This window comes from Topomyia yanbarensis, chromosome 2 (genome assembly GCF_030247195.1).
Source record: "Topomyia yanbarensis strain Yona2022 chromosome 2, ASM3024719v1, whole genome shotgun sequence".
Taxonomy (NCBI): domain Eukaryota; kingdom Metazoa; phylum Arthropoda; class Insecta; order Diptera; family Culicidae; genus Topomyia; species Topomyia yanbarensis.
The window spans coordinates 247,642,078-247,661,334 of record NC_080671.1 but is presented as its reverse complement, the minus strand read 5'-3'; the positions used below and the strand labels follow the sequence as shown (position 1 = coordinate 247,661,334).

The 19,257-nt window shown below is 38.0% G+C and overlaps 1 protein-coding gene across 1 annotated transcript in view; it reads right to left on the bottom strand.

Moving 5' to 3' along the window:
* The window catches only part of LOC131683047 (alpha-1,2-mannosyltransferase ALG9), a 388,351-nt gene extending 372,898 nt beyond the window's left edge, over positions 1–15,453 (bottom strand). The window contains exon 1 of the mRNA XM_058964866.1: positions 15,360–15,453. Coding sequence (XP_058820849.1) covers positions 15,360–15,447 — 88 coding nt within the window. The 5' untranslated portion in view covers positions 15,448–15,453. The remainder of the gene's footprint in view (positions 1–15,359) is intronic.
* Positions 15,454–19,257: the final 3,804 nt, after the last annotated feature.

The window sequence follows — 19,257 nt, the reverse complement described above, 5'->3', positions numbered from 1 at the left end:
TACCGCACTGCATATGCACCACATTTTTGCAAAATCCCATGCACTCGATAAAGTCATCGTCCGATTTGACGGTTTTCGCGCAGTGATCGCAATGATCAATACACGACCTTTGACGTACATCCCGTTACAATCGGCAGATGAAGAAGCATTGACACCCAATTATTTTCTGCTAGGAAACTCGAACGGAGTAAAGCAGCTGCCAGTATCACCAATTGACAAAAAGGGTTTAAGAAGTAGCTGGAAACTCGCGCAACATATAACGGACAGATTCTGGAGGAGATGGCTCAAAGAATACTTGCCAGTAATCTCAAGGCGATCTAAATGGTTCGAGGATGTTAAGGAAGTGGCAGTAGGAGATTTGGTGTTGATTGTGGATGGGGCAGTAAGGAACCAGTGGATCCGAGGAAGAGTGGTAAAAGTAGCAGTAGGATCGGATGGGAGAATTCGACAAGCGTGGATACGAACAACAAGCGGAGTCGTACGACGCCCTGCCGTTAAACTTGCAGTGCTCGACGTCGTGGCAGAAGAAGGACCAGATCAAGAGGACAATAATGGTTTACGGGCGGGGGAATGTGACGGCGAGTATCCCTCGTCGACAGAGATCACCGATCATGGAGAGTGAAGTTTACCTCGGTCATCGAAATAAGGTAGAGAGGTTGACAGATAGATTAGCAAAGGAAAGAATAATAATTGCAGGCGCACGTGAGCAGAACGGTGTTAAAATTTCAACTTAAACTAAACATACTTAAAGCTAAATTAATCCTAGTTCTATAGTTTGAAAGTGAATTTAATTTGAATTATTTAGAAGTAAGTGGAATTTCTTTTCTCTACATATGTTTAATTTAATGCCTCATTTAATATCTACAGCTAACCTAACCTTAATTCCATACGATCGGTAGAGAATATCGGTGAAGATAGACTGAAAAATTGTGAGTTTCTTCTATTCAAATATATTAAAAATATTAACGATGAATAACAAAATTATAGCTAAAGCGTTCACACAACCAACGGCGTTTAAGGACGACTGGGAACTTTCAGCAACAATAGTGATAGTTTTGTGTTTTTTGCCTTTCTCATATAAAGAAAGGCTATGCAATCACTGTAAAAATCGACTTTTTAACCGAGGCCCGGAAGGCCGAGTGTCATACACCATTCGATTCAGTTCGTCGAGATCGGCAAATGTCTGTGTGTGTATTTATGTGTGTGTATGTGTGTGTATGTGTGTGTGTCATTTAAACTCACACAATTTTCTCAGAGATGGCTGAACCGATTTTCGCAAACTTAGTTTCATCTGAAAGGTATAACGCTCCCATAAGCTGCTATTGAATTTTTAGTTGATCCGACTTCCGGTTCCGGAGTTACGGGTTGAAGAGTGCGGTCACACAGCAAATTCCCATATAAACTGGTACCACCATGATGTTCAAATGAAAAATGTAAAACATATTAAAATTGATGTAACATTACTCTAGTTTGCGGGTCTGCATCACTAATGATCAATCAAAGCAGCTTTGACCACATTGGCCACCTATGACGGTTCTTGACGCCCCCGGGGAACCCGCCAAGTTCCTAAACTAATATCACACCCATTACACAACGAATTCTCTACCGATTTTTACAAACTTGATTTCAAATGAAAGATACAGTAATACCATTGACTGCTGCTGAATTTCATTCGGTTCTGACTCTTGCTTCCGGAGTTACAGGGGTATTAGGAAGGATACACTGGAATTTCCCATATAAATCGGTATGTATGTATACCTCAGAGGCTAAAAACTATTAAAATGGTCACCAAATTACTTCTAATCGCAGATCTAGATCACTGATTGCCAATCAAACATTCATTGAATATATTGTCCACTATCGACGATTCCGGAATTCCGGGCATATTCCACAATTAAAGTCACATCGGTTCATCGGTGATGACTGAACCGATTTTCTCAAACCAAGTCTCAAATGGAAGGCAAAATATGCTGTTGAGTATTGCGTCGCCGCCCCTCCCCCCGCTTTGCCCTTCCGCCTCCCTCCATCATCACTCCCCTCCTCTTAGACCACCCTCACGCCCGCATTTCCTTCATCCACCCCGTATACCGAAATAAGATGAAGGATTTTTGACGCATCCTCCACTCCCACTCTACTAACCCCCCATTCCCTACATGTTCAAACCCATTCCACCAACCTTTCCAAATTATAATCACATGAAGATAACATTGAACTCATGCTTATTAAGCTAATTAAATATTATTCTTTTGCCTTTCTTATATAGAAAGGTTATGCAATTGCTCCAAAAACCGACTCTCTAACCGAGGCCCGGAGGGCCGAGTCTCATTTAACATTCGACTCAATTCGCCGAGATCGCAAAATATCTGTGTGTAGGTATGTGTGTATGTATGTGTGTATGTGTGTATGTATGTATGTATGTATGTATGTATGTATGTATGTATGTATGTATGTATGTATGTATGTATGTATGTATGTGTGTGTATGTGCAGATTTGTTAACAAAATGTCCACAACAAATGTTTCTCGGAGATGGCTGAACCGATTTTTACAAACTAAGATTCAAATGAAAGGTGTAATATTCCCATAGGTTGCTATTGAATTTCATTTTCAACCGACATCTTGTTCCGGATTACGAGTTGAAGAGTATGGTTACAAAACAAAATTTGTTGATTTGTCCACATCGGTTTCTCGGAATTTTCTGAACCGATTTTGACAAACTTAATTTTAAATGAAAGGTCCATCAGCTGCTGTTGAATTTTGTGTGGATCCGAGTTCTGGTTCCTGAATTACAGGGTGATACGTACGATCACGCAGCAAATCCCCATTCTAACGAATTCTGCGATGGATGTAAAAAGGTGAATCTTTTTCCAAAATGTACACAACTGTTGAATTTGTAGATCTAGGTCCCCAACAGTCATTCAAAGGCTCTTTGGTCACACTGGCCACCATCGACGGATCCTGAAGTATCCAAATTCAGAATAACGGTTATATTGGTTTCTCGAAAATGGCTAGACCGATTTGATCAACTTAGTCTCAAATGAAAGGTGTTGCGTCCCCGGAAACTGATATTAAATTCCATCTCCATCCGACTTCCGGCTCCGGAGTTACGGGTTGTGGAGTGCGATCACATAGAAAACTCCGATTCAAACCGATACCGCGATGAATGCAAAAAGGTGCTCTTATATATACTTACCAACTGTAATAAGAATGAAAGACATTTCCATAATGTTATATTGTACGAACCAGCTATTGTATCATTGTTTGGAGAAATGAGAAAGGCACAATTGCACCTCTAGGTGGATTAAAACAGGTTTTTGCCTTTCTCATATAAAGAAAGGCTATGCAATCACTGTGAAAATCGACTTTTTAACCGAGGCCCGGAGGGCCGAGTGTCATACACCATTCGATTCAGTTCGTCGAGATCGGCAAATGTCTGTGTGTGTATGTATGTGTGTGTGTGTGTGTATGTGTGTGTGTCATTTAAACTCACACAATTTTCTCAGAGATGGCTGAACCGACTTTCACAAACTTAATTTCATCTGAAAGGTCTAACGCTCCCATAAGCTGCTATTGAATTTTTAGTTGATCCGACTTCCGGTTCCGGAGTTACGGGTTGAAGAGTGCGGTCACACAGCAAATTCCCATATAAACTGGAACCACAATGATGTTCAAATGATGTAAAACATATTAAAATTGATGTAACATTACTCTAGTTTGCGGGTCTGGATCACTAATGATCAATCAAAGCAGCTTTGACCACATTGGCCACCTATGACGGTTCATGACGCCCCCGGGGAACCCGCCATGTTCCTAAGCTAATATCACACCCATTCGCCAACGAATTCTTTACCGATTTTTACAAACTTGATTTCAAATGAAAGATACAGTAATACCGTTGACTGCTGCTGAATTTCATTCGGTTCTGACTCTTGCTTCCGGAGTTACAGGGGTGTTAGTAAGGTAACACTGGAATTTCCCATATAAATCGGTACAATCGTAATACCTCAGAGGCTAAAAACAATTGAAATGGTCACCAAATTACTTCTAATCGCAGATCTAGATCACTGATTGCCAATCAAATATTCTTTGAATATATTGTCCACTATCGACGATTCCGGAAGTCCGGAATTCCGGGCATATTCCACAATTAAAGTCACATCGGTTCTTCGGTGATGACTGAACCGATTTTCTCAAACCAAGTCTCAAATGGAAGGCAAAATATGCAGTTCAGTATTGCGTCGCCGCCCTTCCCCCCCGCCTTGCCCTTACACCTCCCTCCTTCATCACTCCCCTCCCCTTGGATCTCCCTCACGCCCGCATTTCCTTCATCCACCCCGTATACCGAAATAAGATGAAGGATTTCTGACGCATCCTCCACTCCCACTCTACTAACCCCCCATTCGCTCCACTTTCAAACCCATTCCACCAACATTTCAAAATATAATCACATGAAGATAATATTGAACTCATGCTGATTAAGCTAATTAAATATTATTCTTTTGCCTTTCTCATATAGAAAGGTTATGCAATTGCTCCAAAAACCGACGTTCTAACCGAGGCCCGGAGGGCCGAGTCTCATATAACATTCGACTCAGTTCGCCGAGATCGCAAAATATCTGTGTGTATGTATGTATGTATGTATGTATTATGTATGTATGTATGTATGTGTGTGTATGTGCGGATTTGTTAACAAAATGTCCACATCGGTTTCTCGGAGATGGCTGAACCGATTTTTACAAACTAAAATTCAAAAGAAAGGTATAATATTCCCATAGGTTGCTATTGAATTTCATTTTCAACCGACATCTTCTTCCGGATTACGAGTTGAAGAGTATGGTTACAAAACAAAATTTGTTGATTTGTCCACATCGGTTTTTCGGAATTTTCTGAACCGATTTTGACAAACTTGATTTTAAATGAAAGGTCCATCAGCTGCTGATGAATTTTGTGTGGATCCAAGTTCTGGTTCCTGAATTACAGGGTGATACGTACGATCACGCAGCAAATCCCTATTCTAACGAATTCTGCGATGAATGCAAAAAGGTGAATTTTTTCCAAAATGTAAACACAACTGTTGAATTTGTAGATCTAGGTCACCAACAGTCATTCAAAGTCTTTTTGGCCACACTGGCCACCATCGACGGATCCGGAAGTATCCAAATTCAGAATAACTGTTATATTGGTTTCTCGAAAATGTCTAGAACGATTTGATCAACTTAGTCTCAAATGAAAGGTGTTGCGTTGTCGGAAACTGATATTAAATTCCATCTCCATCCGACTTCCAGCTCCGGAGTAACGGGTTGTGGAGTGCTATCACATAGAAAACTCCGATTCAAACCGATACCGCGATGAATGCAAAAAGGTGCTCTTATATATACTTACCAAGTGTAATAAGAATGAAAGACATTTCCATAATGTTATATTGTATGAACCAGCTATTAAATCATAGTTTGGAGAAATGAGAAAGGCACAATTGCACCTCTAGGTGGAGTAAAACAGGTTTTTAGTTCTTTCATTTAAAATTGGTTTGGACTTACCTTACCGATCTTAATAGGTTCAGCCATTGCTGAGAAACACGAATGAGAATTTTTCCGTTACATACACACACACAGACATTGTCCCAAATCGTCGAGCTGAGTCGATTGGTATATAAGACTCGGCCCTCCGGGCCTCGGAAAAAATCTTGAAAGTTTGAGCGAATTCTATACATTTCTTTTATAAGAAATGTAAAAATAGGTGATTTTGGGGTTTAAATACCCCAAAACCCAAACTTCCCTTATTTTGCCCAATGTAAGAATAAAGCTATTTGAATTCTCAGTTTTTGTTCTTCCTTAAATGGTACAAGTGATGATGTTCCGATGCGGTGTTTCAAAGTTACTGATTTAAATGTATTTTTTCCTTCCTTTTACATTTCTTATTACATTTCTTATAAAAGAAATGTATCGAATTGCTCAAACTTTTAAGATTTTTTCCGAGGCCCGGAGGGCCGAATCTTATATACGAATCGACTCAGCTCGACGATTTGGGACAATGTCTGTGTGTGTGTTTCTGTGTGTGTATGTAACGGACAAATTCTCATTCGTGTTTCTCAGCAATGGCTGAACCGATCTTATCCAAACCAATTTTAAATGAAAGAACTAAAAACAGTATGAACGCTATTAATTTGTTTTTGATTCTGATGTTTAGTTTCCAAGATATGAATGTTTGAATGCGCAAAAATGGCGTTTTTGCAGTTTTTGCCTTTCTCATATAAAGAAAGGCTATGCAATCACTGTAAAAATCGACTTTCTAACCGAGGCCCGGAGGGCCGAGTGTTATACACCATTCGATTCAGTTCGTCGAGATCGGCAAATGTCTGTGTGTGTATGTATGTGTGTGTATGTGTATGTATGTGTGTGTGTGTGTCATTTAAACTCACACAATTTTCTCAGAGATGGCTGAACCGATTTTCGCAAACTTAGTTTCATCTGAAAGGTATAACGCTCCCATAAGCTGCTGTTGAATTTTTAGTTGATCCGACTTCCGGTTCCGGAGTTACGGGTTGAAGAGTGCGGTCACACAGCAAATTCCCATATAAACTGGTACCACCACGATGTTCAAATGATGTAAAACATATCAAAATTGATGTAACATTACTCTAGTTTGCGGGTCTGCATCACTAATGATCAATCAAAGCAGCTTTGACCACATTGGCCACCTATGACGGTTCATGACGCCCCCGGGGAACCCGCCAAGTTCCTAAGCTAATATCACACTCATTCCCCAACGAATTCTCTACCGATTTTTACAAACTTGATTTCAAATGAAAGATACAGTAATACCATTGACTGCTGCTGAATTTCATTCGGTTCTGACTCTTGCTTCCGGAGTTACAGGGGTGTTAGGAAGGATACACTGGAATTTCCCGTATAAATCGGTAAAATCGTAATACCTCAGAGGCTGAAAACAATTGAAATGGTCACCAAATTACTTCTAATCGCAGATCTAGATCACTGATTGTCAATCAAACATTCTTTGAATATATTGTCCACTATCGACGATTCCGGAAGTCCGGAATTCCGGGAATATTCCACAATTAAAGTCACATCGGTTCATCGGTGATGACTGAACAGATTTTCTCAAACCAAGTCTCAAATGGAAGGCAAAATATGCAGCTGAGTATTGCGTCGCCGCCCCTTATCCCTCCCCCCCTTCCGCCTTGCCCTTACACCGCCCTCCTTCATCACTCCCCTCCCATTGGACCACCCTCACGCCCGCATTTCCTTCATCCCCCCCGTATACCGAAATAAGATGAAGGATTTTTGACGCATCCTCCACTCCCACTCTACTAACCCCCCATTCTCTCCACCAACATTTCAAAATATAATCACATGAAGATAACATTGAACTCATGCTGATTAAGCTAATTAAATATTATTCTTTTGCCATTCTCATATAGAAAGGTTATGCAATTGCTCCAAAACCCGAATTTCTAACCGAGGCCCGGAGGGCCTAGTCTCATATAACATTCGACTCAGTTCGCCGAGATCGCAAAATATCTGTATGTATGTGTTTGTGTGTGTATGTATGTATGTATGTATGTATGTATGTATGTATGTATGTATGTATGTATGTATGTATGTATGTATGTATGTATGTATGTATGTATGTATGTATGTATGTATGTATGTATGTATGTATGTATGTATGTATGTATGTATGTATGTATGTATGTATGTATGTATGTATGTATGTATGTATGTATGTATGTATGTATGTATGTATGTATGTATGTATGTATGTATGTATGTATGTATGTATGTATGTATTTATGTGTGTGTATGTGCGGATTTGTTAACAAAATGTCCACATCGGTTTCTCGGAGATGGCTGAATCGATTTTTACAAACTAAGATTCAAATGAAAGGTATAATATTCCCATAGGTTGCTATTGAATTTCATTTTCAACCGACATCTTGTTCCGGATTACGAGTTGAAGAGTATGGTTACAAAACAAAATTTGTTGATTTGTCCACATCGGTTTCTCGGAATTTTCTGAACCGATTTTGACAAACTTAATTTTAAATGAAAGGTCCATCAGCTGCTGTTGAATTTTGTGTGGATCCGAGTTCTGGTTCCTGAATTACATGGTGATACGCACGATCACGCAGCAAATCCCGATTCTAACAAATTCTGCGATGAATGTAAAAAGGTGAATCTTTTTCCAAAATGTAAACACAACACAATTTGTAGATCTAGGTCACCAACAGTCATGCAAAGTCTCTTTGGCCACACTGGCCACCATCGACGGATCCGGAAGCATAAAAACTCAGAATAACGGTTATATTGGTTTCTTGAAAATGGCTAGACCGATTTGATCAACTTAGTCTCAAATGAAAGGTGTTGCGTCCCCGGAAACTGACATTAAATTCCATCTCCATCCGACTTCCGGCTCCGGAGTTACGGATTGTGGAGTGCGGTCACATAGAAAACTCCGATTCAAACCGATACCGCGATGAATGCAAAAAGGTGCTCTTATATATACTTACCAAGTGTAATAAGAATGAAAGACATTTCCATAATGTTATATTGTAAGAACCAGCTAATTAATCATAGTTTGGAGAAATGAGAAAGGCACAATTGCACCGCTAGGTGGATTGAAACAGGTTTTTCTACTTGACGTTATCACTGCACAACGTTACGCTCAATTTGTTGGCAAAAGCGACATCTTCTGGTGGATAGCTGATAGTTGCATGCAAGTTCGATTCATTTTTGCTGCGTTTATTGCATATCCGGTAGGCGTTATTTTCTTCGCTCCAAAGCATGGCTTGTACCAACTGCTCGAAAGTCATAAATGATTCTGAGCGAATCACCTGTCACCACATGTTAAATCGCGTTTTGAAGATTTTAAAAAGGTTGTGTCATTGTGGTAGAAATTATTTTGTACTCATAACGGGCGGTGCTACAAATGCTCATAGTAACATTTGGAACAGCTCTAACAGTACTACTCTTCAATTGACTAATGAGTTAATGCCAAACGAGCTCAAATATTCATTATACCATAAAACCTAAGCACATTTTTTTGCGATAAATGAGTCTTCTTTGATTAGTTAGACCTTCCATTAGAGGTCGAAGTGTGTCGTAGTCCCGGGTCTATAGGAACCTTGGTGAGGAAGACTTGGTGACCCATAAAACGTATTTTCCAACAATTGATTTTTGACTTGGATAAAGGCGTCGAATTACATATTTTTCATATTTTTTGTCATGATAGTGGCATACGAAGGAATCTGACCCTCTTCGATTTGTGAGTGTGTCTCAAAGCCTACATTTATGGATTGTGAAACTATAAGAAATCAGCATTTGAGCTCATTTTAGTAAGTTTCAATTTGTGTGTATGATTAGCACTCTCCATGCATGTCAGCAAACAGATATATTTTGCCAAGAAGGCGAACCCCTTGTTTACCATCCGGCTGAAGCCGCCTATGGAAACTAATACCTTTGCTTGGTTGAACTCTCAATGTGTAGAATGTGGCCGAAAAGATATTAATCCGCGGAATGTACCAAAACTTCAACCAATCGAAGCACTTTGGGAAGCTGCTTCAGTAGCACAATTAAAATCAAGGATATGCAGAGAAGATGTCAATGTCGCCTAGACCATATATATATATATATATATATATATATATATATATATATATATATATATATATATATATATATATATATATATATATATATATATATATATATATATATATATATATATATATATATATATATATATATATATATATATATATATATATATATATATATATATATATATATATATATATATATATATATATATATATATATATATATATATATATATATATATATATATATATATATATATATATATATATATATATATATATATATATATATATATATATATATATATATATATATATATATATATATATATATATATATATATATATATATATATATATATATATATATATATATATATATATATATATATATATATATATATATATATATATATATATATATATATATATATATATATATATATATATATATATATATATATATATATATATATATATATATATATATATATATATATATATATATATATATATATATATATATATATATATATATATATATATATATATATATATATGGTCTAGGCGACATTGACATCTTCTCTGCATATCCTTGATTTTAATTGTGCTACTACAGCTTTTGAGCCAGAGATTACAGCACCGAATTTCTGGCCCAACGGTGTAACAATCGCTCATTTTTTAGATCGCAGTGCCAAACAGAATTCGAATCAACCCGGCATGCAACAAATAACACAACGCAAATCCAGTTCGTCCCGACCACTGCCACAACGAATGCAACACATTCGCATCAACAGTCAAATACAATCGCCACGTTTGTTCCCAATCGACCTACGGTTAGTTCGTCAACCCACTCCTCGCACTCCTACACGGCTCCCAATCATACCCACATGTTACCAGTCAGCTCGGGTAATTCAGACAACTCTGGTTTAATCATCTATTACCAGAATATCGGGGGCATGAACGGCGTTATTACTGAATACAATTTGGCAATTTCTGACAACGTTTATGACATGTATGTATTCACTGAAACTTGGCTAAACAGTAATACTTCATCCAAACAAATTTTTGGTAGCTCCTACACGGTATACAGGCAAGATCGAAACAATGATAATAGTAGCAAACAGAGTGGTGGGGGCGTACTGATCGCCTGCAGCACAAAATTCAAATCCCGTCTGGTGTCTCTTTCTAACTGCGGTAGCGTTGAGCAAATCTGGATCGCTCTCACACTTACACACCGTACGCTGTATATTTGTGTGCTTTACATTCCACCCGATCGCGTTAACGATGCCGATCTAATTGATCAACATTTGCACTCTCTTTCATTGATTACTGATCAAATTGGTTTCAATGATAGGATAATTATATTAGGCGACTTCAATCTTCCTGGTATCAAGTGGGTCCGCAGCTCTTCAAATTATTTATATCCTGATGCAAATAGTTCTACAAAAGCACCAGCTACTTCAAAACTCCTAGATGATTACAACACTGGCGGTCTAGTTCAATTGAATGATAATAGAAACAGTAACAATCGCTTGCTAGATCTATGCTTTGCCAGTCAAGAGTTATCGAATACTTGTACCATAACCGCTGCTCCTTCCCCGCTAGTTAAAACTTGTCGTCATCATCCTCCCCTTCTAGTGGCTATTTCGGAAGGTACTCCCGCCGTTTTCAATAATGCCGACGAGACAACATACTACGACTTCAGAAATGGAAAATTTGATGCCATGAATCAATTTCTGACATCACTAAACTGGAGCTCTCTATTATACAACTGCGACTACAACTCTGCAGCTATGTTATGGACGCACATAACATTATATGCTATCGACCAGTTCGTACCAAAAAAAACCCGTCGTGAACCAATTCATCCCCAATGGTCCAATCAAACTCTGAAAGGCTATAAACGTGCCAAACGGTCCGCACTTAAGAAACTCACGAAGCATCCCTCTCTTCATTTAAGAGCGCATTATTTGCACCTTAACAACCGCTACAAGCGATTGAATAAAGCCCTCTATTTTGCCTACCTTCGTCGCATCCAGAATAATCTGAAAACTAACCCTAAAAGCTTCTGGAATCACGTCAACGAACAGAGAAATGAAACTGGACTACCAACTCACATGATACTCGATGACGTTCAATCATCTACTTTGCCCGACATATGCAGCTTATTCCGAACGCACTTCAGCAGTGTTTTCACTGAAGAAACATTAACCAATGAACAGGTTTCTGAGGCTGCCAGTAACGTCCCTGTTCGTTCTGCAATTGGATCCCATCCTATTATTACATGTGACATGGTAAGCACAGCATGTTCTAAGCTAAAATTATCGTCAAACTCTGGTCCCGATGGAATTCCATCTGTAGTACTGAAGAACTGTTCTAGCAGTCTACTGATACCATTATCAATCATGTTCAACAGCTCTCTACAGTCTGGAGCTTTCCCTGATACACGGAAGAAGTCGTATATCTTCCCAGTATTTAAAAAGGGCAACAAATCCTTTATCTCTAATTATCGCGGGATTGCCTCATTGTGTGCTGTTTCAAAGCTCTTTGAAATAATCGTTCTAGATTTCATTACTCACAACTGCTCTAATTACATATCCGAGACTAAACACAGATTTATGCCTCGTCGATCAACTTCCACGAACCTTACATCATACACATCATTCATTATTCGATCATTAGAAAATCGGCAACAGGTTGACGCTATATACACCGATTTCTCGGCAGCTTTTGATAAGATCAATCATAGAATAACTGTTGCCAAGTTGGATAGGCTCGGATTCAGTGGATCTTTATTGGATTGGCTTCAGTCTTACCTTACCGGTCGCGAAATGGCTGTAAAAATTGGAGACTGCACCACTGCTTATTTCGCTGTCAGCTCTGGAGTTCCTCAAGGCAGTCATCTTGGGCCATTTATATTTCTGCTCTACCTCAACGATTTGAACATTTCAGTAAATTGTATGAAACTATCATTCTCCGATGACTTTAAGTTATACCATCTAATCAAAAATGCCGAAGACACTGAATTCTTACAATCACAGTTAGATATATTCACTAATTGGTGCACAGTGAATAGGATGGTTTTGAATGCTTCAAAGTGTTCTGTTATCTCGTTCACCCGCAAATGCTCGACAATTACATACGACTACAATATTTCGAAAAATATTATTAAGCGTGAATCTTCTGTAAAGGACTTAGGAGTTATTCTAGATCCCAAACTAAATTTTAAGGATCATATGGAATACGTCATTTCAAAGGCCTCCAAGCTCCTTGGATTCATTTTTCGAGTTACTAAAAACTTCAGCGATATACATTGCTTGAAAGCACTTTATTGTGCTCTGGTTCGCTCTACTCTCGAATATGCAGCAGTAGTTTGGTCACCTCATTACCAAATCGATGTCCAGCGCATTGAAGCTATTCAGCGAAAGTTTGTTCACTTTGCTCTTCGTAAGCTACCATGGAGGGACCCGCTAAACCTACCGTGTTAACAAGACCGTTGTCAACTTATCGACCTCGATTTGCTGTCTGTTCGTCGAGACGTTGCTAAGGCAGTTTTCATTGCTGATCTGCTTCAATCAAGAATCGATTGTTCTGATCTTCTACAACTTGTGGATTTTGGCATTCATCGTCGTATTCTTAGATTTTATTCATTTTTAAGAATCCTTCGAGCCAGAACTAATTACGGCTATAATCAGCCATTCATTAGCATGTGCCGTCTATTCAATCGTTGCTCCAATGTTTTCGATTTTAACCTGTCACGTAGTGCTGTAAAACAATTATTTCTAAACTCCCTGTCTCGATAGTCATAGCTCTAGTACTAGTCCTTAGATATAAATGAGGTTCTGTTAATGTTAATTGTATAGTATTAGTCAATGAAATGTATCATTTGGAAATGTGTAATCTGTTGATACAAAAGATGAGGAGGTTTTATGCCGCCTGGAGAGCGAGATTGGAAGGTTGCAAGAATTTCAGCTCCAGGAGGCTTTTCCCTACTCCAAATAAACAAATAAACAAATACTGAAGCAGCTTCCCAAAGTGCTTCGATTGGTTGAAGTTTTGGTACATTCCGATTGGTTGAAGTTTTGGTACATTCCGCGGATTAATATCTCGGGCCACATTCTACACATTGAGAGTTCAACCAAGCAAAGGTATTAGTTTCCATAGGCGGCTTCAGCCGGATGGTAAACAAGGGGTTCGCCTTCTTGGCAAAATATATCTGATGCACGATTTGGAAAATAGAATTTCGAATTACGAAAACATGTTTGCTGACATGCATGGAGAGTGCTAATCATACACACAAATTGAAACTTACTAAAATGAGCTCAAATGCTGATTTCTTATAGTTTCACAATCCATAAAAGTAGGCTTTGAGACACACGCACAAATCGAAGAGGGTCAGATTCCTTCGTATGCCACTATCATGACAAAAAATATGAAAAATATGTAATTCGACGCCTTTATCCAAGTCAAAAATCAATTGTTGGAAAATACGTTTTATGGGTCACCAAGTCTTCCTCACCAAGGTTCCTATAGACCCGGGACTACGACACACTTCGACCTCTAATGGAAGGTCTAACTAATCAAAGAAGACTCATTTATCGCAAAAAAATGTGCTTAGATTTTATGGTATAATGAATATTTGAGCTCGTTTGGCATTAACTCATTAGTCAATTGAAGAGTAGTACTGTTAGAGCTGTTCCAAATGTTACTATGAGCATTTGTAGCACCGCCCGTTATGAGTACAAAATAATTTCTACCACAATGACACAACCTTTTTAAAATCTTCAAAACGCGATTTAACATGTGGTGACAGGTGATTCGCTCAGAATCATTTATGACTTTCGAGCAGTTGGTACAAGCCATGCTTTGGAGCGAAGAAAATAACGCCTACCGGATATGCAATAAACGCAGCAAAAATGAATCGAACTTGCATGCAACTATCAGCTATCCACCAGAAGATGTCGCTTTTGCCAACAAATTGAGCGTAACGTTGTGCAGTGATAACGTCAAGTAGAAAAAAACACAAAACTATCACTTTCACTAAAAAAACAACACTTGCAGCTATCACATATGACGCTGGTTAAGTTCACGAAACCTCAAAGTACTTGCACAACCGATTAACACGAAAAATAAATAGCACAAAAATAAAAGCGATCACGATTGTTCAACAAGTATAAATTAAAAAGAAAACTACTAGCTTTGTTGACGACCGGGGTGTAGCAAACAGTGATGCAAAAAAAAAACGAAATGGGATGAAAACACAATTTGTTACAAAGCGCCATCTGGCGGGCAGATAATCGCCAACCAATAGCACACAACCACGCTCCAGAACAAAGGCCTACTATGTATACATTTTGATATCAATCGGTTAAGCCGTTTGGGAGTCCATAAATGATATACATACGAACATTGACGACATTGATATATATATATATATATATATATATATATATATATATATATATATATATATATATATATATATATATATATATATATATATATATATATATATATATATATATATATATATATATATATATATATATATATATATATATATATATATATATATATATATATATATATATATATATATATATATATATATATATATATATATATATATATATATATATATATATATATATATATATATATATATATATATATATATATAAGTATAATTTTCGGCTATACAATAACATTAATCCTTGAAATACGAGTGGTTTGCTTCTTACCTATGAAAGTTGAAATAACTACACTTAAGATAGCGATCTTGGTTTTCCGATTCCACCAAGCTGAGAGAAATAGAACTGTCAGGTACATCGAAAAAGTACTGAAAAGAAAGATAAATAAATTATGTTTATGTAGTTAGTTGCGTACAAAAATCTACCAGCAATGAAAGAGGCAAGAGACGTTCCTTGATACCAGCTCACGATAAAGCTTGTTTATTTCCGCGGCTGGTTATCGGAGAGCACAATAACTTATTATTGGTGGTTTGATTAACGAACAATACACACTGTTAAAAATTACTAAATTTACTGCACACATAAATTAAAATCAAACAGACATGTAACACGACCTACAATTGAATATTAAATTCGATTTGATGTATTTTTATTAGAATCTGTTGTATCCAGAACTATGCAGAACGTTATATTACTCGAATGTAATTTCACATAAACGGAGCAGCTTATGAGTTGTAAGTTTTCATCAAATTGTCTGCATTTTACATTACACGAAATGTAACTTTTAGATTTTACCAAGAAACCCTTTCCAGTGCATTGTGCACAAACAAGTGTCTGTCATTTTGTTAAGCGGAACTATTTACTTCGCGTAAGAATGAAAAAAATTAAAATGGACAATTTTAAATGTATTTTGTGCGATTATGCGTTTGTCAGCATAGAAATGTGCTTCAGAGGCATGCGCGTGCATGGAAGTCGGTTGTTCCAATGCCCCGAGCGCATCGCAAACTTCCGATCATTGAATGCATTCAAAAAGCACTTTCAAAAACGTCACTTATTTAAATCTACAGTCAAAATATATAAGCAGGCATTGCATTTATCGCTCATATGAGTAAATGCGTCCGGATAATTTACTACTGCGACAATAAAAACTCACATTTTCACACGAAAAGTTATTGGCACTCACACAACTTCTCCGGATAAATACAACGTGTTATTTCTCCGGATAAATAAAACCGCCGGAGAATGAGCGAATGAGTTTATCACGGTATCCTTTTTGCGCTCTCTACCTTGCTCCCGCTATTCCAAAACACGAAAAAACAAGTCTATCGTACTCCTTCGTCCCTTTTCATCGAAATTAAGTGTATATTTAGCTTAGCTTAGCTTAGTTGACCGCCCGTGAGTTTCCCGTGATTGATCAAAGCCTGATGAAATTGCATATTGAACCAATTGTATGATACTTGGGAGTAGTTCATCATACTCAACGTGCAACCTAAAGAGACTAAGATTATAGTATGATCAACAACGTAGATGGCCACGCCCATGCAGGTCAATTTTGGGATGGGAAGGAATGCTAGTTCAACACTTGTGACTATTATGACCGAGGAATTCTCTGCATCATCCACAAGTGTCACAGGATATGATTGGTGTAGGTAGGTAGAAAGATAAATCAGGATATATCTTGGTAGATATTGTGATTTAGCTAAGTACTCACGCGCTTTGTCTTTTCATTTTAGATCAAAGTTTTCAGGTGTGCGACCTCCAGTAGAAATATGAATCCATTCAAATAGGCATTTCAAAAACTATTCTTCCGTGAGGCGTTATGAAAGGATAAAGCCGCGTGGAATATGATAGAGGTCTATTCATCTATATACAATATGATCTAAGAAATATGTACGAAGTCGCTCGCGATCAATTTCCGAGAATTCGAAACGAACAATTTGAACTCCGAACAGCCGGCCATCGGGAGTAATGCTTTTTATTAACACTTCAATAATCATTTTCAAAGTTTGCAGTACAAATGAAAAAAAAAAAAAATGTATAAAAGGTATCCCAAATGAATGTGTAAAAAATCACTGAGAAATGTTAATGACAAGTTGGCATCTCCACTCTCCCTATGAGACACGTTCCCATAATTGGATTAAATACCAATTGCAAACGACATGTTTATTATGTGTAACAAATATAATAAACACTACGACAGTGGATCCCTCGGTGTTCTATAAGAAGAATGGATAGGAGAACAGCAATACTAGCAAATACCGACTACCATATGAGCGGTGCAAATTCGAACGAGTGACGTAAAGTACTGCACTGCACGATTTTGAAAAAAGGACCAGGAGTGCGATTCTACGAAGTTATAGCTTTCGATGGCTCTACATTTTCTGACAAAGTGAAGTTCTGGAATGTTGAGATTTTAATCACTGTTTAGGAAAGCAGAAGTATCCTAAAGCTAGTGTCAGGCCTTTTTGAGACCTCAAGAAGTCACTTTTAAAAGTATTCGTAAATGTAGTTTTATCGGTAGACGATTCCACATTTAATTGCGTTGCGTTGCGTTGCGTTGCGTTGTGACGATGATTTTGGCGGATTGCACACTGACTTCATCATGTTTGACTGCTGATTATCTAATAAGAGTTGCTTAGTAAGTGGTAAGTAGGAATTCATACCAATCCGACCCATATTAAAACCTCAACAGCATGATAGCCATCATTGCCGGCCGCCCCCATCTCCATCGTTCACGGGGAAGGATAAAGGATAAGGTAGACGGGAAGTGTTGATGCTCCACCTACTTAACGGAAGGACGACGATTCATCAGACTCATCCATAGGTGTCGCGGAGTTGGTGGTTTGGAAGGGTATCAGGTCTAGGATTCGCTCCAAGCAAACGATGCGACCTGTAAAGCATGTTTTATTAGGTAGTTGTTTAGTTAGTCTTCGAGTGCACGATCACTCGAAAAAGAGATGATCTTGTTTAGTTTTTGGTTATTTTTAAACTCTGGGCAGCCGGCTACCGAGAGTATACTATGTTCCCTAAACAAAAGCAATTTGAACTCCACACGGCCGACCGTGGGAGTATTGCCTAGAAAAGCTAATCTTATCCGCGTAATGGGCCGGATCACTATTTATTGCAACAGTATTTGGACAGAATTCGCTACTTCTTCTCTACGATATATTTATTGGCTTGAAAACTACCGAGTGATAACACATTATACAGGCAAAAACAGCGAGAGATGTTATAAATCAAGGAAAGTATTTCCTATCTTCCACATCGGATTGTTTGCGGAATACAAGTATACGAGCGATAATACCGAACACTGAAGGGAAATATAAAGGATTGCCAACCTGATGCACGGGCCTGTCAGCAACAACGGAGCTTTAAATTAGGTTCATAAAAACAGACGTGGCGAATCCTCAATACGCATTGACCCGTGTTCATAGATACCAGTCAGATTAGTCGTATTGGGGCCAACCTCCGATCAACTATTCACTTTTACGGCAATGCCCTCTCGACTAGATCTGTTCGCACCCGCTCATTCTGTTCGCACCCTCTCATTCTGCGGTCCAAGGACCAAATGTCATCAATAGACTCAAACTCGCGTGGAGGCATGAGATAGGAAACTTGTAAGAATTCTGCCATCCCACCGTTTGACTACCAGAATGGATGGGAGAACAGTAATACTAGCAAATACCGACTACCATAAGAGCGGTGCAAATTTGAACGAGTGACGTAGAGTACTGCACTGAAAAAAGGACCAGGAGTGCGATTTTACGAAGTTTTAGCTTCCGATGGCCCTACATTTTCTGACAAAGTGAAGTTCTTGAATGTTGAGATTTTTATTACTGTTTAGAAAAGCAAAAGTATCATAAAGCTAGTGTCAGGCCTTCATGAGACCTCAAGGAGTCACTTTTGGAGGTATTCGTAAATGTAGATTTGTCGGTAGACGGTTCCAAATATAATAAAAAAAATACCTAATTTAACACAACTACAGATCACTTGCAACATAAAAAGCATTTTGTGACATTAGACAGCTCCATCTTAGGCCAATTCAATAAATTTCCTACATGAAAGTTTCCATTTTTTAAAAACGGTTTTTAAACCAAAGCTTTGGAAGTTAAACCTTGGCGTGGAAGTGCCGGTATATTAATATATTCTGTTACTTAGTGTAGAATTA